We start from the raw sequence: 25,795 nt of genomic DNA, 5'->3' as shown, positions 1-25,795 counted from the left end.
ATTTACAGAGGTGTGGGCAGGATTAGGGACATCCAGGAGAGATGATGGGGCACCTAGAGACTAGCACAGTGGGAACTGTCACTGTCCCTAGCCCTGAAGGAAGGAGAGAGAAAGGTGGCATTACAGGGCCCAGGGAAAGTTGGAGTAGAGGTTGAAGAACTGCCCAATAGAAGCAGTGGTGGCAGATAGAGGAATATAACCACTGCCAAAATTATACCCAGCAGCAGGAAAGGAATCAGTTTTCTGACCTTTCTCCCCTCCCATCATCTGATTACCTGGCAGTGCAAGGAAACGGGCCATGAAATCTGCCAAGGTTGGCCTTCTCAGCACAGACCAGGACAGAGGAGAGAGAGGATGGATCTGGAGAGGTGAATGGAGAATAACAGAATGTAATTTCAAAAACTCTACAGTGGGGGAGCTTTAGAAACAGTTCCTTTATCTGTACAGGACACATTCTTTTTTTTTTTTTTTTTTTTTTGAGATGGAGTCTCACTCTGTCTCCTAGGCTGGTGGAGTGCAGTGGCATGATCTCGGCTCACTGCAATCTCCACCTCCCGGGTTCAAGCAATTGTCCTACCTCAGCCTCCCGAGTAGCTGGGATTACAGGCACGTGCCACCACACCCAGCTAATTTTTTATTTTTAGTGGAGACCGGCTTTCACCATGTTGGCCAGGCTGGTTTTGAACTCCTGACCTCGTGATCCACTCGCCTCGGCCTCCCAAAGTGCTGGGATTACAGGTGTGAGCCACCGCGCCTGGCCTGTACAGGACACATTCTAGATGTGCAGTGTTTCCATTTTAATGTAAGTGCTTCTCACTTAGTCTCATTTTTAGCAACTCTTTCCAAGATTATTTACAGGCTTGATCTACATGCATCTAGGAAACACCATGGACCCTGGCCTCTCCTGGGGGTGGAGCAAGGACCTAAGAGGAGGGCTGCACGATGCTTTGAGCGATAGGGGATCCTGGACACTGGGATGTGTGGCCTCTCCAGGGATTTTCGAGCCCATGAAAATGTCAGAGAATCCCCCATAACAAGAGGCCACTGGGAGCTTGGCCAAGGGTGTCGTGTGGTTGGATATCTCAAGGTTGCTTGTGGCAAACATGACACTGGAGATCCGAGGCCCTCTGCCCCTTTTCTGGCACCACTAGATATCCAGGGTTCTGATGGGTCTCTGAGGGTGGGGGTGGGAGGTAACTAACACTCATTTCGGTGGCTTTTCCTACCACTTCCATGGGATATGTGTGTATGGGGGGATGGAATTTGGGCTTGAATTCGTTTATGATCCATAAATTGGAGATAATAATATTACCTCCATCAAATGATTATTGGGAAGATTGAGACGATCATATAAGTAAAGAATTTAGCACTCTGGCACGTAGGAAGTGCTCAACATATGTTAGCTATTAGCAGCAGTTGTAGCTTTTCCTCCTGTCTACTGACCGGAAGGTGCTGTTTCTGTTTTTCATATGACACATTGCAAAGTGACTTTGAACATATGATTCTGGATTTAATTTCTTGCAAGTGTGAAATGAGTTGACAGAAGAGACCAACATGGAGAGCCTCACCCCCATGGCCCATAGCAGACACATCACAGTGTTACCAGGAATTCCAGAAAGGAATTCAAGTGATGAAAGACTGAAGGACAGGAAGCCTGGGAGGACTGCTCCCTAAGGGAAGCTGGGTGGAAAGTTCTCACAGAGTTCAGCCCCGTTCCGTCTGCTCTGCCCCGGGGGTCTCCCGGCCCCTGTCCCTCCACGAACTGAGGAGTGGTCCTAATTGCCAGTTGCCTTAAAGAGTTTGGGGAAACTGAAGACTGGGGTCCTTCATAGGCAGGTTCTGGATCAAGAGGGGTCAGGAGAGGCCCCGGATTTGGATTCCTGAAATCCACAGACAACCTTGCCCTTACACTACTTTATTTTAAAGGTTTTGTTTTGTTTTAAATTACAAAAGTAAAACAAGCATGCTGTAAAAATAGCATAAACATATACAGTGCATAGGCCGGGCTCGGCGGCTCACGCCTGTAATCTCAGCACTTTGGGAGGCTGCGGCAGGTGGATTACGAGGTCAGGAGTTCAAGACCAACCTGGCCAAGATGGTGAAACCCTGTCTCTACTAAAAATACAAAAATTAGCCGGGCACGGTGGCAGGCACCTGTAATCCCAGGTACTCGGCAGGCTGAGGCAGGAGAATCGCTTGAACCCGGGGGCGGAGGTTGCAGTGAGCCAAGATCGTGCCACTGCACTGCACTCCAGCCTGGGCGACAGTGATACTCCATCTCAGGGCACTCCAGCCTGGGCGACAGTGATACTCCATCTCAGGAAACAAACAAACAAACAAACAAAAAACCATATACAGTGCATAAAGAAAAAGGCAGAAGTCCTTCTCCAGGTGGGCTCCCTGCCCAAATCTGCTCCTCAGGGTGGGCCCTGAGGCTGCTGGAGTCTCCTGTGCTGGGGAGCCCTCCATGCTGCCTCCCTCCAGGCCTTTAATCCAGTCTTGAGGTGCCCGAATCTCTGTTTCGCACACCTGCACACCCTCTAGTGGGGGTACTTTGCAAACTCAATGTGAGGACAAGAAGATGGAGTGGCAAGTGGCAGGTGTGGCCTAAGGTATCCTCCCATCGGGCTCCCCCACCCTTGGAAATTAGGATCTTAAATTTTGGTCCTGACCAAGTCCCACTAAAACTTGGCTACTAGGTTGGTTTTCCAATCCCAGGGCCAAAAGGAAACTGGGAATAATGCTACCTACTAGCAAAATAAAAAAAAAAAATTTGTTAGAACAGTGACCCTAACTAGTCAAAGGCAGTGCTTTCACCTAGAGGTAATAATAATAACCACTTCTGGGAGCCCTTACTGAAGGCCGGGCTTTGCTTTAAGAGTGAGGACTGCTAATATTTCTTTTCCAGATGAGGACGCTGGTGCTCAGGGAGGTTCACTGCAGGAGGCAGGAGAGTGCAGGGGTGAGGAGCTCAGGCTCCACGGCCTGACCACCTGGTCAGCCATCCTGGTTCTGCCACATATCAGCTGTGTGACCTCAGACCTACATTATGGAGTCTCCCATGACTTGGTTTCCTCTCTAGTAAAACGGGGATGATGACAGTGTCTCCCTTCAAGGGTGGTGGTGATTAAACGAGTTACTATGTGGCTGGGCATTGTGGCTCATGCCTGTAATTGCAGCACTTTGGGAGGCTGCAGCAGGAGGATCACTTGAGCCAGGAGTTTGAGGTTACAGTGAGCTATAATCGCACCACTGTGCTCCAGGCCTGGGTGACAGAGTGAGACCTTGTCTCAAAAAAAAAGAGTATGTGTCAAGTGCCTGGCACAGAGAAGATGCTCAATAAATATGAGAACTGGGATTAAATAATGGGCCTAAGTCTCAGCTAGTGGCTGATGGAGGAGGCATCTGAACCTGGGTCTGATGTGGTTGAGGGTCAAGGGCTTACCCGCTATGTAGTGCTGTCTCCCTAGAGCCCCCTGGCTTTCAACTCCTTTCCTACCTTCAAGGCCTAGATCCTTGGGAGTCCCAGCTCTCACTGAAGTGAGGGTGACATGTGTCTCCTCTGAAGAACCAGTGATTCCTGGTGAGTCATGGGAGGCAGAGAAGACTCTTGGACTTTTGGCAGAAGATGGTTAGCCCTGGGCCTTTCTCCTCAGAGGAAAGCCTGTAAGTCCCCTGCCCTGATCAGTGCTTGGCAGGGAGGGTGGGGGATTCCCTATCTTTCTAGGGATATCCTAAACTCAAGTACCCTCATTATGATACAGGATCTGACGCAAGCACAGGGGAAGTGTGGTTGCCTCCTAAGGGTGGAAATAGCAATGAGGGAGGCTGTCAAACATGATTTGCTGGAGTAGTGATGTCCAACCTGAGTCTTCAAAGATAGGGGGAAGTTATGAAGGGAGGGGAAGGACATTCTGGGCAGAGGGCACAATTTGAGCAGAGAGGCTAGACATGGCATCTGAGAAGGATCAAGTCTGAAGAAAGAAGAAGCAAAAGATGAGGCTGCTGAGGTCAACAGTGGTCAGAATTTGGAAATCTTTGTGTAATCTGCTGAAATGGTTGGACTTTTTTTGATTGAAAATAGGGAGCCAATGAAGAATTATAGAGGAGGTAACAATGGTAAAGTTTTGTCAGGTGTAAAATGGGATAACCATACAATAATCCTCCAATCCTACGATTGGAGGATTATTGTATGGTTATCCTATTTTACAATCCTGCGTAGGATTGTAGGATTTTATAATTATACAATTATAATCATACATTATTATATATTATATATTATAATCATACAATAATCCTATGTAGGATTGTAGGATTGTAGAATTATTGTATGATTAAGTGAGATGATGCATATAAAGTTCTTAGAATGGCACCTAAAAAATGCTCAGTAAATGTTAATGATGTTGATGCTGATGACTGTAATGTCCTATTAGGAAGAGAAACCGCAAAGTTAGAGGCCACCAAGGCAGTCTATACAGTAAGTAAGGCTTGGCCTGGTGGATGAAGGCCAAGACCAGCCTTACATTGTCTGCCTGCTGGAGTAAAACCCAAGCTCCTTGGCGTGGCTCAAAAGCACTAGGTGACCTGGTCCCTTCTCACACTTTAGGCTCCAGCCACATTATTTTCTTTCTGGTCTTCAAATATGTCCAAACTTGTCCTGTGTCCTTGCTGTTCCCTCTGTCTAGACTGTCTGTACCTCACATCTTTGAATGGCTGCCACTTTCTTGTCACAAAGCTCTTGGTTCAAATGTTACTTCCTCTAAGAGACCTTCTTGAGCCCTAGAACATCAGCCTTCTCGCCAAACGAAATGATCTTACTTGTTTCATGTTTAGTGTCTATTGCTTCCTATCCCCTAGAGGATGTAAACTCCGTAAGTGTATGAATTATATCTTTCTTGTTCACTGCTGTATCCCTAGGTCCTTGAACACCGTTTAGAAAATGGATACCCTCAATAAATGTTTTTCAGGAAAAAATAAAGGATCTGAAATGATGTCTACTAGAGTCATTCCTTTCAAGCTATTCCTGGGAGAGGTAGCTGATCAAGCTGTGATCAGCCAGTAACACAGCTGAGTGAATTCAGTGAGATGATGACTTTGTGTAGGCAGAATCTGGGGGCTAAAGAGAAGGGACATCACAAAACAAAGTAAGTTCCAATGACCCAGGGTAATGTCCATGGCAGGGCTGGTCAGGGAGCTGTTATAGGACTTGGGGTATAGACAGGTGACAGAAGGGTGGGGGTGGAGACAGGGTAGAAAGAGGCTGGGTCTTAGAAGCATAGTACATCAGAGGGGGCCTGGAGGGCCATTGACTCAGGTCTTACATTCCATCAGGATCTTTAAATTTATGCTGGGAGTAGTGGCTTACACCTATAATCCTAGCACTTTGGGAGGCCGAGGCTGGAGGATCACTTGAGGCCAGGAGTTCCAGGTTACAATGAGCTGTGATGGCACCACTGCACTCCAGCCTGGGTGACAGCATGAGACCCCGTCTCTAAATAAAATAAAATAAAAATCAATTTTTAAAAAGTAAAGATTATCAAACTTAGTCTTTTAACATTATTTAGTATTTTGATATTATCTCCAAAAGAGGTTACAAATAGTCACACCAACAGGGTTGGAAAAAAATGCTCGTTTATATAACTGTAATTACAAAATGCAAGTATCAAGAATATTCCAGAACTTTCTTTTTTTTCTTTGAGATGGAGTCTCGCTCTGTCACCCAGGCTGGAGTGCAGTGGCACAATCTCAGCTCACTGCAATCTCCGCCTCCCGGTTCAAGCGACTCTCCTGCCTCAGCCTCCCGAGTAGCTGGGACTACAAGTGCCCACCACCACACCCAGTAACTTTTTGTATTTTTAGTAGAGACAGGGTTGCACCATGTTGGCCAGGCTGGTCTCGAACTCCTGACCTCAAGTGATCCACTCGCCTCGGCCTCCCAAAGTGCTGGGATTACAGGCGTGAACCACTGCTCCTGGCCCAGAACTCATCTTTCAAGACCTGCCCACAGCATCTGACCAGTTGTTTTCCTCCTTCTGGCCACCCTCTCTTCGAGCTTCCAGGACACTATACTCTCCTGATTGTACTTCCTTGCTGGCTACTCCAAATCTCCACCAGTGGTCCTTGCTCATCTCATCATCCACCCCAGATTGTCCATTTCCAGAAGGCAGCAGAGTGAGTTCCTCTGCAGGAACACCCTCCCTCGAGGCTGGCTTCCTCACTTCCTAATAGTCCTTGCCTGAATGTCACTTTCTCAGAGAGGTCCCTTTCCTACCACCCTACTTAATTTCATGCGCGTCCATGTAAAGAGACCACCAAACAGGCTTTGTGTGAGCAATAAAGCTTTTAATCACCTGGATGCAGGCGGGCTGAGTCCGAAAAGAGAGTCAGCAAAAGGTGGTAGATTATCATTAGTTCTTATAGGTTTTGGGATAGGCGGTGGAGTTAGGAGCAATGTTTTGGGGGCAGGGGTGGATCGCTCAAAGTACATTCTCAAGGGTAAGGAGAATTACAAAGAACCTTCTTAAGGGTGGGGGAGATTACAAAGTACCTTCTTAAGGGTGGGGGAGATTACAAAGTACCTTCTTAAGGGTGGGGGAGATTACAAAGTACCTTCTTAAGGGTGGGGGAGATGACAAAGTACATTGATCAGTTAGGGTGGGACAGGAACAAATCACAATGGTGGAATGTCATCAGTTAAGGCTATTTTTACTTCTTTTGTGGATCTTCAGTTACTTCAGGCCATCTGGAGGGATACCTGCAAGTCACAGGGGATGCGATGGCTTGGCTTGGGCTCAGGGGCCTGACACTTAACACTGCATTCCCTCCAATCCTTTCCCCCCTCTTCCTTCCCTTAATTTTCTCTAGTGCTCACTACCAAATGACATGCATTTCTTGTTTAGTGCTTGTCTCCCCTGACTAGTATGTCAGTTCCAGGAAAGCAGAGGTTTGTCTTTTGTTTACTACTATTTATTATCTAGAACAGTGTCTGACACACAATAGGCCCTCAAGGAAATTTTGTTGGTCCCTTTTCAATTTTGCTGGTTTGCACTTAAAAATATATAGGGAGACTTACCAGGAGCCCTAGACCAAACGTGAGTCTAAGGATTGGTATGGTTTTCCTCCACACAACGGCTAAAGCAAGGGACAGAGCCGACACTCAAGAAATATTTCTTGAATTAATGACCCTCTGGAGTGGGGTAGCATTGTGTGAAGTTTGCAGGGTGCAGCTTGGATGTGGTGCTAGAAGGGGAAGCCTCTGGGCTGAGCCTGTAGGCTCGTCAGTGGAGTTCAACCCGCAGGGGTAAATTACTGCAGTGGGAAATCGACTGCATCCACGGCCCAGCAGGGGTTCCACTGCGCAGCCGCAAAAGGTGCCGAGGGGCCACCGCGCAGCCGCAGAAGGAGCGGACGGGTCTGCGCAGCCGCAGGAGGAGCAGGCGGTACCTAGACGGGTTCGTACCGGGCTGTTTCGCGTCTGGCCTGAGGCGGCTGGGGCCGAGTAGGTAGTGTCCCTGCACTCCTCACCCGGGCACGTGAGAGCAGCTCCGCTGCGCTGGCCTCGAGCTTCCAGCCCTCCTCCCCTAAGCCGCCGCCATCATGCTGCTGCCTGTGTTCACCCTGAAACTGCGCCACAAAATCAGCCCCCGAATGGTGGCCATAGGGCGCTACGACGGGACTCACCCGTGCCTGGCAGCCGCCACCCAAGCGGGCAAGGTAACCGCTCCCACCCGCAGGGAGCCCGGGCCCCAGGGAACCACAGGACCTCCGCCGGCCGCGCCCCTGGGACCCCGCCTCCTCTCCAACCCCGCCCCCAGCCCGTGTTGCCCGGCAACCGGTCGGCGAGCACCTTGTTGCTCTATCCTGCAGAGGACAGTGGGGGTCTTAGAGGAGTTTTTCTGAGAAGTTGACGTTTTCTTGTCGTCAGGCACTTAGAGTCAGGCGAGGTCAGGGTCCCTAGACATAGGGAGCTTAGAAAAGAGACGTCTTCGGCGGGAAGGGGTTTGGTTCGGGCTAGCGGTAATAACCGACCCCAGATTCAAGCCAGGGGCCTCGGCTTGTCACTTGGAACTCGGAATTCCTCCCACTCTCTCACACTGCTTTTTTTTTTTTTTTTTTTTTTGAGATGGAGTCTTGCTCTGTCGCCCGGGCTGGAGTGCAGTGGCGCGATCTCGGGTCACTGCAGCCTCCGCCTCCTTGGTTCATGCAATTCTCCTGCCTCAGCCTCCCGAGTATCTGAGATTACAGGCGCCCGCCACCACGCCCGGCTAATTTTTGTATTTTTAGTAGAGACAGGATTTCACCATATTGGCCAGGCTGGTCTCGAACTCCTGACCTCAAGTGATCTACCTGCCTCGGCCTCCCAAAGTGCTGGGATTACAGGCGTGAGCCACAGCACCCAGCCTCTCACAGTGCTCCTTTACCGAACAACAACGACAAAAGAATGCAATACAAAAATTAACTTATTCAAATTGCACTTTTGATCCTTGCCTATGTACCTTCAGTTCTTTCCCCATAATTTATTCACTAAGTATTAGGTGTTTTCTATGTGCGATTACTGGGCAAGGTGTGAGAATCAAAGAGATAAAAGAGACATCATTTAACATTCACCAGACTTCTTCTGAACACCATCTGTATAGATTTTGGAGACTCGGATGTAAAAGGAGTCCCTACTTTCAGAAAGCTTATAGTCCAGAAGCTAACAGACAAGGCAAATCAGAGCCCTGTGTATTTGACAGAGGCATGCCCAAAATACATGGCAGGTAGTGACAACGCTAATAACTTATAACAGGCACAAAACTTTATTACATGAGTCATCTCAGCATCATTGCTACAAGGCCAACGGCAGCAGCATGGCATAGGTATGGTGTTTCTTGGCTCCAGTACCTACTAATTTCATGACCTTGGGCAAGGCACTTAATAATAGTACCCAATACATGGGGTCATGAGCTTTAAAAAAGTTAATACATGTAAAGCGCTTGACATATAGGAAGTGGTCACTAATTGTTACCTGTTATTTTCTTTTTATGTTTCTCACTTTATTGACTAGAAATTGCAGTTCAGAGAGGTTCAACACAGTGCTTGGAGCCACTCAACTAGAAAGTGTGGAATGTGGTTAGAGTGCTTGTTCTCTGATCCAGTGTGGATTTAATAAGCTAGGATTTAACAATTTATAGTTTTTAGGACACTTCCATGTATATTGTATGTTATATGCCTTGGGATACGGAAGTAAAAAATAAGGCTTCATTTTCATTAAGTAGTATAACAGTTAAGCTATTAATACTGGGTCTGGCACATCATGATGTTAGTTATTGTTACAGTTAGAAGTCACTGACAGGCTGGGTGCAGCGACTCATGCCTGTAATCCCAGCACTTTAGAGGCTGAGGCAGGCAGATCACTTGAGGTCAGGAGTTCGAGACAAACCTGGCCAGCATGGTGAAACCCTGTCTCTACTAAAAATACAAAAATTAGCCAGGTGTGGTGGGCGCCTATAATTCCAGCTATTCGGGAGGTTGAGGCAGGAGAATCACTTGAACCTAGGAGGTGGAGGTTGCAGGGAGTCGAGATCGTGCCATTGCAGTCCAGCCTGGGCGACAGAGTGATACTTGGTCTCAAAAAAAAAACAAAAAAACAAACAAACAAAAAAAACAAAAAAAAAACCACTGACAAATGCCAAAAAGAACTTCATGTTGGTTGTGTTGTAGGTGCATAGCAGATATATAAATGGGCTGAAAATATCCCATTGGTATTAACTCAGCCCCTAATTTGAAGGCTTACTATGTACTGGGCAGTCTTCTTAGCTCTGCAGGTGCATTGGAAAATGTGACAGTTTTTGCCCCCTTGGACCTTACATTTGAGAGGGGGAACCAGGCAGTTAACCGAATATGCAAGTGTTTTCATAGGAGAAAAAGAATAAGGGATTCAGTATGATGGGAGCTTGCTGTTTTAGACAGGTGGTCAGATGGCCTCTAATAACATTTGATAAGAGGTTTGAAGGAACTGAGGAAACAAGCTCTGCAGATTTGTGGGATAAGCACCTTGCAGGCAGAGGGATCTGCAGGTGCAAGGGTCTTGAGCTGGAGATATGCATGGTGTGTTTCAGGAGCACAAGGAAGCCGCTGGGGCTGGAAGGCAATGAGGGTGGTCATGAGGTAGACATAAGGCCAGATCATATAGGAACCTGTAGGCCATGGCAAAGACCTTGGTTTTTATACTGAGTAAGTTAGGAAGTCCCTGAGGATTTTGATAAAGTGGGTGTTGGAATTTGCTTTATGTTCTAGATAAAGGCTAACTGGCTGGTATGTGGAGAACAGATGTTCTGTGACGGGATGTAGGGAGGTAGGTGTCGGAGTAGAAGCAGGGAGATTGGGCAGAGGTCCCTAGGGCAGCCCTTAGATAGAGTGTGACCTGGAGTGGAAGGCAGGAACGCTTGATTGTAGGGCTGTTGTCGAAAATGGCCTAATAATAATAATAATAATAATAATAATAAATAAAGGAGATCCCTTGTCCTGTGTAATTGGATGGATACTTTGTGTTCAGCTCTGTAAACAAATCTAAAAAGTTCTGACCTGATCTTTTACCTTGAGACCTTAAAAAGAATTAGTAGTATTTTATGACTCAAGTAATGCCATGAATATATTCTCTTAAAAGCAATTAAAACATTCCTGCTAGGGTTAAAGCCTGCATCTCTAGAAACAGGACTTTATCCTTACAGCTGGGACCCTGTTGTGAACATGGAGCTGACTCTGGGCCTTAGCAAGGATATTTTTTTAAAAGGAATCTCTGGCCGGGCATGGTGGCTCAACATCTGCAATCCCGGTACTTTGGGAGGCCGAGATGGGCAGGTCAACTGAGGTCAGGAGTTCGACACCAACCTGGCCGACTGAAACCCTGTCTACTAAAAATACAAAAATTAGCTGGGCGTAGTGGAGCACCCCTGTAATCCCAGCTACTCAGGAGGCAGAGGCAGGAGAATCACTGGGACCCAGGAGGCAGAGGTTGCAGTGAGCTGAGATTGCACCACTGTACTCCAGCCTGGGCAGTAGAGCGAGACTCCGTCTCAAAAAACATATAAATAAATAAAAGGAATCTCTTGCAGGGTGAATATTAGAGTTTTCCTCTGGGGACATTTTTTCTCTCATGGTAATGCTTAGGGGTCAGTTGAATTTATATTGTTTGCAGCACCTCCTCAGCTGGAACAAACGTGTGAACTTCAGCAAGTCCTTTGAAAGCCCTGGGAGTGGTCTTTTTGTCATGTGACTGAGATCAGCTTTCTTTCCTTGCCTGAAGAGACAGACTTGTCTCCCTATGGACTCTCTGAGTGCAGAGAACAGCAGAAGGGAACTGGGGGAAAGTCTGACTCCTGAGACCCTTGTTGCTCTTGATAAAAATTGCAAACTCTTTCCATTCCAGTAAGAATGAATATGGAGCCCGTAAGCTATTTCCCCTCCTGTTCTTTCTCAGCATATTAGATTTCTGGAAAACTCTGTAAGAATTGGTTTGTTCAGAACTGTTATAAAAGGAAGTGTGATGTGGTGGTGGCCGGAGCGCAGGGTCTGGAGCACACCAGGCTCTTGTCTTAGCCCTGTCACCAGTCTCAAGACCTTGGCAAAGGGCCTTAACTCTTCCGACCTCATATGGAAATCAAGGGTTGGTGTCAGGTTCAAATGCAGTTAACATTGACCAAAGCATGTTATAAAGTGTTACACAAACGGAACCTGAAGGCAGTGTTCAGTGGCTGCACATATTTTCTATGTTTTTAGTCAATTCTTTTGAAAATTATTTTTTGTTGAATAGGCTGCCTTGGGTAGGTATTAATTTAAAATTAATTCTGTTTGGATTTATGTGAAAGAGATGAAATACTCATGTAAATTTTACAAATTTTAGAACCAGAAGGGGCTAGAGGGATCCCTAGTCCAGTGTTTTTCATCCCCCCCCAACCTTTTTTGTCATATTGCCCACCTTGGAACTTTTTTAGACCATGAAAATTTCCCCAGTGAAATTCTGATACCTCAGATATACTTTATATCTCTTTTTGTACTGTGGTCCTGCGAAGGGCTACACGATTCCCCATCGCAAACCCATTTGCCTGTCCTGGGAGTGATCTCACCCCTCTTAAGAATGCATTTTATAGTCCAAACCTCCTTTTTACAGGTGAAGTCTAGGAAAGTTGAATAATTTATGCAGACACTCAGATTATATTTATGATAGTTGAAACTGTTGAATTTATTATCTTTGGGCTAATTACTTAGTTCTATGTCACTGGTATAAACTGTGAAAGCCTTCAAGATACTTGATTTGCATGACTGTTTAAGTTTGTGAAAGAGGTTTACTAACTAGCAGACCATTTTAAGGTCTAGGAAGTGAATTCATTAGGTGCTCGGATGAAAGATAATAAAGGAAGTGTTTATTCTGTTTTCCTTAAAGGAAGTGTTTATTCTGTTTTCCATGATCTTTTTGGTGTGTGGCAATCACATTGAAGGTGGTAGCAGCTTATTCTAGATTGATCAGGAAAAGGCTAGCTTCTAAGAGTGCTATGACATCCTGCTGGTGGGTAGCATGTAAGCTGGCCTTGTAAGCAGTGACTATATCTTGTTCATTACCTTGTTCCTTACAAGGCTAAGAACCACTGGATTTCCATGATTTCATAATGACTGAAAGTTGTCCATGCATTGAACTATGTACGAGTGTTTTAAGTTTCATAGGAGATTAAAGTGACTTCTTGTTAATGTTGATGTGTTAATAACCTGGTTCTTTTTTTAAAAAATGTATGATACTAATTTTTTATGTTTTAAGGGAATGTAATTAGTTATTTTTGTTTCAGGTTTTTATTCATAATCCTCATACACGGAACCAGCATGTCAGTGCATCCAGGGTCTTCCAGAGCCCCCTGGAATCTGATGTTTCTCTTCTCAACATTAACCAGGCAGTGAGCTGCCTGACTGCAGGCGTTCTGAACCCTGAGCTTGGCTATGATGCCCTTTTAGTGGGGACACAGACTAATCTTTTGGCTTATGATGTCTACAATAATTCGGATTTGTTCTACAGAGAGGCAAGTATAACCTTTATAACCATAAAATTGTCATTACTCATTAATGTCCATTTTTTATGCTTAGAAGAGATCAGATCATTTATTTTGGTCTGTTTATTGTATGACTGTTATAGGTAAACAACATGGAGATTTTGCTGTTAACATCTGCTTTATGTGCTCGGAACTTATTTATTTGGTTATGGTTGCTAATCACTTGGTGACACTCGAGCTTATCTCTATGAGGTATATCTGTGATACTACCATCTGTCAAGATCTCCTGTTGAGAATTCAGCCAAGAGCTGGGAAGCCAGTAGACAGGTCTCCTGGTGGACTTGCATTCAAGTTTAGTGCAATAGTTTGTAGAAGCCCTTACTGTAGCCTGCCACCTACAGGCTGCTGCAACTTTAATACCCAAGCAATTCATATTTATTACAGAAAAGATAAGGAAGTAAAAAGTGAAAGAAATTACACCTATTTTTTCATCTAGAAAGAACACTTAACTGTTGAATTTTTGAATCCAGATTTTTTACCAAGCATATATGAATACATTTTGTAGTAAAATGGGATCATATATACATGTAGCCTTTTACTTGTTTTTACCCTATAACAGCTTTATTAAGGTATGATTTACATGTACTACTAACCTACTTAAAGTATACAATTCAGTGGTTTTTAGTGTATCCAGAGAGCTGTACAACCATCACCATCATCAATTTTCAACATTTTTATTACCCCCAAAAAAAACCCATACCCATTAGTATCATTCCCTATTTTTCTTTAACCTCCTAACCTTAGGCAACCAGTTATCTGCTTTCTGTCTCTAGAAGTTTGCATATTCTAGACATTTCATAAATAATGAAATCATATGTAATCATTTGTGACTGCCTTCTTTTTCTTAGCATAATATTTTCAAGGTTGATCCATGTTGTAGCATGTGTCAGTAATTCATTTTTATGGCTGAATAATATTCCATTGTATGTATATACCACATTTTATTTATCCATTTATCAGTTAATGGACATTCCACTCCCTGGCTATTATGTGTGGCTCTTTCATTCAATAGTATGTTGTGAACGTCTTTATATGAAGTTACTACATACCCGTTATGTCATTCTTACTGGTTTTATAGTATTTCATTGTGTTAATATAATTTGTTTAACCATTCCATGTTGTTCAACATTTATGTTATTTCCATTGTTTCTCTATTACAGTTCATAGTGTAATAACTGTATCCCTTTGACTACTTACCTGATTATTTCCTGAGGATAAGTTCCTGAAAATGCAGATGGTTTTCTTTCTTTTTGTTTTTGTTTTCTGAGACAGAGTCTTGCTCTGTCACCCAGGCTGGAGTGCAGTGGCATGATCATGGCTTACTGCAGCCTTGACCTCATGGGCTCAAGCAATTCTCCTACCTCAGCCTTCTGAGTAGCTGGGACTACAGGTGTGTACTACCACGCCCAGCTAATTGTTTATTTTTTAAGAGAGATGGGGTCTCACTCTGTTGGCCAGGCTGGTCTCAAACTCCTGGGCTAAAGCAGTCTTCCTGCCTCAGCTTCCCAAAGTGTTATAATTATAGATGTGAGCCACAGCATTTGGCTGGTTTTCTTCTTTGTCTATTTTTTGTTGAGGTAAAATGTACATACATGAAAATGCACAGACCTTATGTGTACAGTTCAATGAGTTTGGATCCCTATAACCAATACCCCAATAAAAATAGAGAACATTTTCATCACCTCAGAAAATATTGTTGTACCCCATTCCAGTCAATTTCTATCTCCCATAGACAATCACTGTTCTGACTTCTGTCAGCTTAGATTAGCTTTTCCTGTTGTTGAACTCCATACAAATGGAATTATACAGAATGTATTCTTTAGTGTCTGGCTTCTTTCACTTAACATAATGCTTGCAAGAATTATCCATGTTGTTGCATATAAAAGTAGTCTTTTATTGTTGTTGCTAAGTAAAAAATAGTATATTCCATTGTGTGAATATACTATGGTTTGTTTATCCACTCTCTCGGTGATAGACAAGTGGATGGACATTTGGATTGTTTCAGTTTTTAACAACCATTTTCGTATAAGACTTTTGTTTTTAATAAGACTTTTTTTATAAGACTTTTTGTGGATATATGTTTTAATTTATCTTGGGTAAATACCCAAGAGTGGAACTGCTGGGCTGTATGGTTTATAAGAACTTTATGACACTGCCAAACTGTTTTTGCAAAGTGGTTGTATCACTTTACACTCCTGCCTGCAGTGTAGGACAGTTCCAGTTGCTCCACATCCTTTGTCAAAATTTGTTGTTGCCAGTCTTTAATTTTAGCCGTTTTGGAAGGTGTGAAGTGATATCTTACTGTGGTTTCATTTTGCATTTCCCTGATAATCACTGATGCAGAGCACCTTTTCTTGTGCTTATTGTCCATTTATGTGTCTTCCGTGAAGTGTCTTAAGTCTTTTGCCTATTTTTTATTGGTAGTTTGTCTCTTTATTATTGATTTGTAGACATTTCTTGGATATACTGGATACAAACTCTTTGTCAGATTTATAAATAATAAATATTTTCTCCCAGCCTGTGGCTTGTTCCACTAGGCATGTGTCTTTTGATGAGCAAAAGTTTTGCATTTTTGTGAAGTCCAGCTGATCACATTTTTTTCTTTAGTGGTTAGGACTTTTTCTGCCCTTTGCCTATTTCAGGATCACATTGTTCTTGTTCAGAAGTGAAATTGAGTTTAGGACTGTATTAGTCAGGGTTTTCCAGAGAAACAGAACCAATAGGATATGTACATATTAGAGGGGGAAATATTTATTTTCAGGAATTGGCTTATGCAGTTGTGGAGCCTGGCAAGTCAAAAATCTGCATGGTGGGCCGGCAGGCTGGAGATCTAGGAGAGAATTGATGTTGAAGCTCAAGTACAAAGGCTGTCTGCTGGTAGAATCCCTTCTTCCTTGGGGGAGGTCAGTCTTTTTTCTATTAAGTCTTTCAATACTTGATAGAAAGTACTTAATAGAAAGTATTGAAGGACTTAATAGTAAAGTAGATTATTATCCATATGTGCGTGGGCCAATTAATGTGTGAGGCCCACCCACATGATGGATAATAATCTGTTTTACTCAAAATCTACTCAATTTACTCAAAATGTGGCCTAGTTAATGTGTGGGCCAAATAATGTGTGAGGTCCACCCACATTATGGATAATAATCTGCTTTACTCAAAATCTACTGATTTAAATGTTAATGTCGTCTGAAAAATACCCTGACAGCTCTAGAATAATGTTTGACCAAATATCTGAGTACCACGGCCTAGCCAAGTTGACACATAAATTAACATTACAAGGACTCAGCTTTACGATTGCCTAGTGAAAGACTTTTTTAAAAATGAGATTTTCGATAGGCATTGGTAAATTGCTCCCTAAAAAGACTACCATTTTCCACACCCCCCTCAATAATAATCGTGCTTGTTTCATTACACCCTAACTAGTAGTGGATATTATTGTTCTTTTTGATTGCTAATCCAAAAACTGAAAAATGATATATTGTGAGAAAGAACATTTTTCATGTTTGTTAAGTGTATTTCATCTCTCATGTCCTTTTTGTTTATTTTTTTGGTTGGGGTGTTTACCATTTTGTATTTATTTGCCTTTTATTAACCTTTTTCTTAAATTAACTTTTTGTCTTATATATTGCAAGGGTTTTTTCCCCACTTCATTGTTTACCTTTTAACTTTATTATTTCTTTGGCCATTTAACAGTTTTAATTTCTTTTGAAATCTTTTCTTTCCTATATAGCCAATCTTTATAGTTTTCCCACTTAAAGATTATATAAATAACGATTGTTTTCCTGTACCATAAACAGTGTTTACAAAGATGTCCTTGAGTCTTTCAAAAATAAATTAACTTATATAATTTATTCAAGAAGTCTAAGATATTTATTTTAGATGGTGGGACCATGGGTTTTTTTTTATTCTTTGTACTTTTTAGTACTTTTTAGTACAAAGAATAGTAAAGTTAAAAATTAGTAAATAAGTAGATTACAAGTATTATAAAGATTTCCATCCAAAATGGTTAAAATAAATTACAAAGTTTGGGTGCTTAAAGGCATAAGTCTTGATTCTCTGGAGAATTTGCCCTCTGGAACTTGTGGTCCCAGAGAGCTCCCAGAGTATTGTAGCAGCGTTTTGTAGTGGCTTAGTGTGAAAGCCAAGGCTCTGATTTACCCTGTATCTGTGCTCATCCTTGCAGAAGCCACAGGGTTAGGTCTCAGTGGACAGCCCTGGCTGCCTTCTCAGGAGACCATCTGGCTTCTCACAAATGATGACAGAGGAATTTGGGTGTCCAAATAAAAATATGGATATAACTTACCTTCAGTGTGCCTGCAGATTATTGTGTCTAAGATAATGTGTCCTTTTACTTTTCTTAGGTAGCAGATGGGGCAAATGCAATTGTGCTGGGGACATTGGGAGACATTTCTTCCCCTCTTGCGATTATTGGTGGCAATTGTGCTCTGCAAGGTTTCAATCATGAAGGAAGTGATCTCTTTTGGACGGTATGAAGAAGAAAACATTCTTTTTGGTATCCTTAAGCATTTTTACTTTTAATGTTCTTCTTTTTTAACCACCAACTCTACTGAGTAATAATATTTATAATTCTGTGCATTAAAAAAGGATATGAATAATTTGAATAGCATTCATTCATGTTTTGTGTAGTCCTCTCCTTCATGTAGCCAATATATTTGGAGTAAATGGAGAAACGATGGCATGCTAATGGTTTGGGGTTTTATTTTCAGGTTACTGGAGACAATGTTAATTCCTTGGCCTTGTGTGACTTTGATGGTGATGGAAAGAAAGAGGTATGTTGGGGAGGAGATACCTCTCTTGTGTGTTCAGCCAAATAAATTTTGCCATGACAGTGACATTAGTGTTGAGAGAAGTGTATGCTTCTCCTGGCTGATTTTGGTGCTCTGTTGCCTAAATGATCAGCCAATTGGCCTCATTCTTCTTTCTCTTCTCTTTTGAACAATAAATCACTGTGCTTGTGTAATAAATACAAAGATCAAAGCCATGGTGTTTCAGAGACACAGGAGAGGGCAGAGAGGATAGAAGAGTTGGGATTTCAGTCATATTCACGGTCTTATGAATTGCTCCTGATGCTTTGAAACCATATTAGTATGTAGTTTTCAATTTTGGCCAACTGTTTTGAGGAATCTAAATGTTTTAGAGATTGGCTTTTAGCCTTTGAAATTATTCTTATGGTTACCCTAGAAATTAGCTTCTTGAGCAGTCAGTAGGTGTGAAGTGCTATGTTGGGCACCGACTTGCCTCTCTCTTGTCCATGTACACTGGACTCTGGTGTTTGAACAGGGCTTCCATCTGTAGGCAGAGAAAGTTGCTGATCCAGGGAGCCTTTTCAGGTACTCCAGGAAATAACATATTCTGGCAAGATGTGCAGCTCCCAAGGCAGGATGAAAAGCTGCAGTAGCCCCTGTTTCTTCATTGATTGAGTCTGCTGATCCTCCCATTAGAGGGAGCATTTCTGAGCATCAGACGATTAGGAGGTTGTCAGTCTTGGGTGGCAGAAGCAGCATGCAAAGTATTGTGCAATTTTTTGTTTTGTTTACAGAAATTTTGTTGTTTTCACTTACTCACCTAAACATGTATGATATTTCCCCTTCAGCTTCTTGTTGGATCTGAAGATTTTGATATCCGAGTTTTTAAGGAAGATGAGATTGTGGCAGAAATGACAGAAACAGAGGTAAGAAGCTCCACCTCGAACTATGGTAACCTTGAGCAAGATAGATCAGCACTGTCAGATGAAACATCAAGTGAGAGTGCTGGGACATCTCCCAACCCAGGTGGTTTTAGGATAAAAACTGGGGGCGGTGGGGGGGTCAGACAGAGCTGTATGTTATGGAAAGAAAAGCAATAAAAATCCTAATTAAGATATATTTTGAAAAGACTGATTAAATAGAGAAAAATTATTGAGTATAGTTGAATACATAAAGGCATTTCTTTTAATGAGTTAATACATGCAAATAATAATAATGGCAATCATTTATTATGTACCTATCGTATTCCAGGTAGTGCTCTAAGTACTTTATATGAAGTAACATATTGAATCCTTACAACAACCCTAATAGGAAGATAAATTATTATTATTTCCATAGATGAGGAAAATGGTGTTCTGGTTTTTTGTTTGTTTGTTTGTTTGTTTTGAGGCAGAGTTTTACTCCATTGCCCAGGCTGGAGTGCAGTGGTGCGATCTCAGCTTACTGCAAGCTCCACCTCCCAGGTTCAAGTGATTCTCATGCCTCAGCCTCCTGAGTAGCTGGGACTACAGGCATGCACCACCACGCCTGGCTAATTTTTGTATTTTTAGTAGAGATGGGGTTTCACCATGTTGGCCAGGCTGGTGTTGAACTCCTGACCTCAAGTGATCTGCCCACCTTGGCCTCCCAAAGTGCTGGGATTACAGGGGTGACCCACCGCGCCTGTATTTTTTGTTAAGTTACTTGTACATAGTCTTGGCTATGAAGTGGCATGGTCAGCATTTGAACCTTTATTTCTCTTCCTCCTCATCATGTGTATTCAGTAGGGCTGAAGTGCATAAATGAGATGTTTATATTTTTTTCTTCCTGCAAATTCAGTACTTCTTTGGCACATTTCTGTAGGTAAACTTAAAAATTATAGAACTTGTGATTAGAATCACTCATGTAACTGAACCTGAGATATTTCCTAAAGAGTTTAAACTTTATTTTTAAAAAGTGATGTTTAGGCCTGGTGCCGTGGCTGATGCCTGTAATCCCAGTGCTTTGGGAGGCCAAGGTGGGAGGATCAGTTGAGACCAGGAGTTTGAGACCCACCTGGGCAACATAACAAGACTCCATCTCTACAAAAAATATAAAAAATTAGCCAGAAGGTGATGGCACACGTCTGTAGTCCCAGCTGCTTGGGAGACTGAAGCAGGAGGATCCCTTGAGCCCAGGAGCTTGAGGCTACAGTGAGCTATGATCACGCCACTGCATTCCACCCAGGGCAACAGAACAAGACTCTGTCTCAAAAATAAAATTTTAACAAAGTAACAGTGTTAAGAGTTAGGAAAATAAAGACAAAAATAAAGTAAAAAGTAGTATCTAAAGATTACCTGTATCCTTTATGGTTTTGACATTCTTAGAATATTTATTTGCTGCTAGTTTTCTAGGATTGGGCAAGACTCAAACAGAAAAAAATAAGATATTCTTAATTAAGGAATAAGAAGAGGATAAAGGAGCAATAGCTTGTGAACGTTGTAAATGGACAGAAAGAAACCAGTAAAAGAGAGTCTTAGAGATCAGAATGGTGGGATTCTGCAAAATTTAGTTATGTGGTATTTAGGAGTCTGTATCAGAAAAGCTCGAGGGCAATAGTCTCAATACTGACCTTGGCCTCTTGTCTTTAAATTACTTGCTTCATGTCACTCGTAAAAGCTGTCTAAGAAGGTCAGACTTCTTTTCCCCTGACTATAAAAGGAGACGAAAAGCAAAACCTACACATTGATGTACAGTGTTATCAATGATTTTAACTAATGTATCCTATAGCAAGAGTCATCAGTTTTTACTTAGCCCTACTGTACTTTTTATATATTCACAGTTATCATGATGTAAGATGATAGTTGTGGACAGAGAAGAAATGAAGAGGATAAATGGGTGCCAAAAGGAGCAGTCTGAGGATGTGTGTCTCTACAGGGAGTCTGTTTTTTATTTTATTTTTTTTGAGATGGAGTTTCGCTCTTGTCGCCCAGGCTGGAGTGCAGTGGCATGCTCTTGGCTCACTGCAACCTCTGCCTCCCAGGTTCAAGTGATTCTCCTGCCTCAGCCTCCCGAGTAGCTGGGATTACAGGCACCTGCCACCACGCCCAGCTAATTTTTGTATTTTTAGTAGAGATGGGGTTTCATCATGTTGGCCAGACTGGTCTTGAACTCCTGACCTCAGGTGATCCACCCGCCTCAGCCTCCCAAAGTGTTGGGATTACAGGCATGAGCCACCATGCCCGGCCCGGGAGTCTGTTTTGTGTGCTTTCTGAAGAGAGGGCCCGGAGTCTTCATTACATTCTTAAAGGGGTTTGCAACCTCCCCCACCACTAAAAAAAACAACTTGAAAATCCCTGGCTGATAGATGCTGTGTCCCGCATTCTCATATCCCTTTCATTCTAATTTGTGGTAAATCTTTTCTCCTTTGGTGGGAATCATTCAGATTTTGTTGGATTTTTATTGCTTGTTAATATTAGATTTGAGGAGACTGAATTCTTTGAAACATCTCTTTCCTAAATCCTAGAAAAGAGGACAAGAACCTGGAATAGAGTTAGGGATTTGAGGTGACTTCTTGATCTTCTAGTCCACAAAAGGAAGAAACTGGTGAACTAAGGAAGCAGTAAAGGAGCTCGGGAATCTGGGGCTGAATTTATGAAAATATAGACTTCATAACATTGTTCATTTGCAGGGCCATTTTCCTGTTCTCTTTGTTGGGTTTTGCTCCTAGTTCAAATATCTTTTCCCAGATCAGCAAAATCATGATTCATTTGGCAGTTGAACAGTGTGAAGTATTGTCAGAAGAATGCCTTGAGCTAAATAATTCTGGAATCCTACATAGCACTTTGTATTCATAGTTAAGTGAAGTGGGTGGTTTTGTAGAAAAGCTGTAGGTGTAAAGGAAATTATATAACTATTCTCTGCTTTATACAATTTATTTCTTAATATCTCTTGTATTAGGAGCAGAATTAGAAAGTAGATCTGCAGGATCATGGATATCATTAAGCTTTGGTTTTAACTTTAAAGGAAAGTTTTGTTCAGTACCTAAAATTTCATCCTTTTAAGGATGTCAAATCCTTGAACAGTCCTATAAATATTTCTGTATCGTATATGCATTCTGTATATTGTTATATACTACACAAATCCATGTGCCTGGGTTTTTACTTTTCAAAGGATTATGTGTTCTTTCTTTTACCTCTAGCAAACAAATTATGTCATAGAAAGAAAAGTGTATACATGAAGTAAGATATTCAATTGTGGATTGTTATAAGTCTTTTAAAAATTGAGACTGTAGGATGTTATAAGTTAAGTAATAATCATTAAAGCCTCTTGGGTGAACATATATAATATCTATTGTATATGCATATTCTCGATCTTGTGTAGCTATTTCTTCCTTAGTCCTTCAGTTTTCATGTGTTTTTTAAAAATAATTTTCTGAAACTTGCCACATAAGGTTGCTCTAAAACACCAAACTCTGTGAGTTTATTTAAATCTGATTATACAACTCTGAAGTAGATGACATGTATCGTAGAGAAGAGGAATACATTCCCCACTAATGGATTGGAAGCGCTTTTAAATCTAATTTTAACGTAGTTGTAACAAGGAGTGTGAAGTCTTATAAAGCCGTACTTGACAGTAAACCGAGCCTTAATGAAAAGATACTGTGTTTTTGTGGATTGTTTTGCAGACAGTCACCTCACTTTGTCCCATGTATGGCAGTCGATTTGGTTATGCCCTTTCTAATGGCACAGTTGGAGTTTATGACAAAACAGCCCGATACTGGAGAATTAAAGTTAGTATAATTTAGCCTTTGATATTCAGGTACTTGATACTTATTGGGAGACTTCTGTGCTAATTATTAAAATTCTTTTTCAGTCGAAAAATCATGCCATGAGCATTCATGCTTTTGACCTTAATTCTGATGGAGTGAATGAACTGATAACTGGTTGGTCCAATGGGAAGGTAAGTTTGAATAGCAAAGTTCAGGTATAATTCAGAGTAGTAATTGTCCAAGGTGTATTGGCTGTAGGACTTAGAACAGTAACATTGGGATGTAAACTTCAGTTCGTTCCTTGGCAGTGTTTTGACATTTAACCTAATAATCTTGACACATTATTCCTGCTATCATTGTCAAGAGCTGCGCAGTGAGAGAGTGTAAGTCTTATAAGTGGTGTTTGGGGGAAATCTTCGGGGAGATTCTTTCTAAATCTCTTATTTGAAGTGCTGAGGATCCATCAGCCAGATTTATTCTAGGTAGTAGAACAGTAAAAAAGGAGTTTTAAGGAATTGTTTGAATAGCTCTTTTCTAATAAATCTTCAAAACTGCCTGAAAACTTAGCACTAATGGGAAGAATCATGTTAGCATATTGTTTTCTGAGCTGTAACTTTAAAATAAAATCCTTTTGCTTGCTTTCCTCTTTTAACTTCAAATCAGAATTTTTTACAGTCTTTTGGCAAGTCAGGATTGTCTTCTTAGAAGCTGCCTAGGTAGCTGCCAGATCTCCATGGATACCATTTGCCCTCGCTTTCTTGTCTGTCAGTGTTGGATTGCCTGAAGGGGATCAGCAAATTCTTATCTTTTCTTCTTTGATTTATCTTTACTTTTCTGTAGCACCTTGTAGGCATTCCTTTGGTGTTATGTGAAGAACAGATTCTAAAAAGCTGTTATGTTGGTTTCTGCTTCTCCACTTAGTTTTGTCATTAGTATGGGTACTAAAAATTATAAGACTGTATTGTTGCTTATTAAGAAATATGAAAATCTGTGAAATGGATGTCTTAGTTGGTTTGGGCTGCTATAACAAAATACCGTAGGGTGGGTGGCTTATAAACAACAGAAATTTATTTCTTATAGTTCTGGAGGCTGGGAAGCCCCCTATCAAGGTGTTGGCAGATTCAGTGTCTGGTGAGGGACCCCTTCCTCATAGGAGCCTTACAGGGTGGAAGGGGCAAGGGATCTCTCTGGGCCTTCTTTTATAGGGCACTAATCCTGTTCATGGGGGCTCTGCCCTTATGACCTAATCACCTCTCACAGGCTCTACTTGCCAATACCATTCATTACCTTGGCTAATAGCATTCAACATAGGAATTTGTGGAGGCACAAACATTCAGATCATAGCAGTGGATCATATTTTGAGGGAATATAAATTATTATGACTGACTTAAGAATTAGAAAACTACTAGACTTGAAAACTTGTCAGGTTACCTTGAAATATAATTCTTGACCTAGATGTTTTTATAGTTAAATGCTTTTGAAATTTTAAGGAATTTCTATTATGTAATCTGTTCCTGAGCATGAAAAAGATAAGAAAATTATATAAGTGGAAAAACCGATTATCTACATTTAACAGAAATATACAAAAAGGAAATATACAGATCCAACTTGTGAATACAGGTGTGGAAATACTAAATAAATGCTGCTAGACAATTAACTTTGTCTTTTGTATGTCATTTGATGAGTTGGAGGGCTATCCTTTCCTTTCAGGGTAAAACCTCCCAGTTGGATTAAGCAAAAGATCAGAATACCCACAGAAATATTAATTTATAGTCCTGCTTCTTAGTTAGCAAATGAGCCTTCTTATTTACTAAATATTGTGGAAATGCCGTGGTAGAAGCCATTAGGTAGCTAGGCTTTAACTAGAAAGAAGCAAGTTCAGGTCAGTCTGAGTTAGAGGGCTACGTTAATGTGCTTTGTTAAAAATACAGGTCATTCGTTCTTTCACAGGCTTTAGCATTCATAATTTTCAGGCTTCCATGATGTTATTAATAGCATGAATACTTGACAGTGATGTACTGTAGACAAGGGGTAGGCTGTAACCTAAATTACTTTATGTTTTGGTTGCAAAGTTTTTCCCAGAAGATTGTTTATGAAAAGACAAAAATAGTGAGTAGCATTGGTCATCGAAATGAGTGCTCTGCTAGATTTTCTGTAGCTAGCCTTTTGTTGATAATACCTGTGTCCTTGCCTGGAACATAATCATTTTTTTTTTGAGACGGAGTCTCGCTCTGTCACCCAGGCTGGAGTGCAGTGGCGTGATCTCGGCTCACTGCAACCTCCACCTCCCGGGTTCAAGCGGTTCTCCTGCCTCAGCCTCCCTAGTAGCTAGGACTACAGGTGCGTACCACCACACCCAGCTAATTTTTTGTATTTTTAGTACAGACAGGGTTTCACCATGTTAGCCAGAATGGTCTCGATCTCCTGACCTCGTGATCTGCCTGCCTCGGCCTCGCAAAGTGCTGGGATTACAGGTGTGAGCCACTGTGCCCGGCCTCATAATCTTCATTTTAAGTGATGGTCATTTATTATCACTTTTGAGATGCATTTGTTTCCGATCAGTCATTTATTTATTTGTTCTCTCTCTTGGAAATGGGAGACTTAGAGGATAGGAGAGCTCTCTAAAGTATCTGAATAGTTTTTATGTGGAAGAGGGACTCTTAACAGGGTAGTTGTAAAAGGTTGCATGGTGGAAGATTGGGCTAACTCTGTAGTTTTTGAACTTCAGATTCAACATACTTTACACATTTATATATAATAAAGATACAATTTTTATATAGAGCTAACATTTATTACATACTTCTGTGTGTCAGGCCCTGTTGATATATGTTAACTTGATTAGGCTTCAATTATACCCAATGAGGTATAGTACTGTTAATTTCTCCATGTTCTGGTTATTGATCCCCAGATGAAAAGACCAAGCACAGAATGGTTAAGAAACTTGCAAGATGCCGTGGATAGTATGTGGCAGAGCTAGATTCTGAACCTGAGCGGTTTGGCCATTAAGCCCATGCCCTTTTGCACTGTGCTGTGTGTACTATATGTACTGGCTCTTAGCAGACCCATTTCTTCAAATGAAGCATTGTGTGAAGGCCAATATGAAAAACAGCTTTTATTTAAAAAGAAGAAAGCACAGCTCGTTGAGGCTCTTTAGGGTCCCTCTTGGCCCCAGCAGTCATAGGTATCTCCTGAGAGGTCATAGGGCTTCATAGAATACT

General features: G+C 41.9%; 1 protein-coding gene across 2 annotated transcripts in view; it reads left to right on the top strand.

Annotated features, from left to right (window-relative positions):
- Positions 1-7,434: 7,434 nt before the first annotated feature.
- Positions 7,435-25,795, top strand: part of BBS2 (Bardet-Biedl syndrome 2) — a 46,124-nt gene continuing 27,763 nt past the window's right edge. The window contains exons 1-7 of one of the 2 annotated variants that reach the window (XM_032157382.2): positions 7,435-7,713; positions 12,822-13,049; positions 17,444-17,569; positions 17,810-17,872; positions 18,697-18,774; positions 22,494-22,598; positions 22,682-22,768. In XM_032157382.2, coding sequence (XP_032013273.1) covers positions 7,597-7,713; positions 12,822-13,049; positions 17,444-17,569; positions 17,810-17,872; positions 18,697-18,774; positions 22,494-22,598; positions 22,682-22,768 — 804 coding nt within the window. In that variant the 5' untranslated portion in view covers positions 7,435-7,596. Of the gene's footprint in view, positions 7,714-12,821; positions 13,054-17,443; positions 17,570-17,809; positions 17,873-18,696; positions 18,775-22,493; positions 22,599-22,681; positions 22,769-25,795 lie in introns of both variants that reach the window. The other variant, XM_058441005.1, reaches the window with a different exon arrangement.

Source organism: Hylobates moloch, unplaced genomic scaffold (genome assembly GCF_009828535.3).
Source record: "Hylobates moloch isolate HMO894 unplaced genomic scaffold, HMol_V3 SCAFFOLD_6, whole genome shotgun sequence".
Classification (NCBI taxonomy): Eukaryota; Metazoa; Chordata; class Mammalia; order Primates; family Hylobatidae; genus Hylobates; species Hylobates moloch.
Note: the sequence above shows the minus strand (reverse complement) of the source record. Positions and strands in the feature narration are given on the sequence as shown.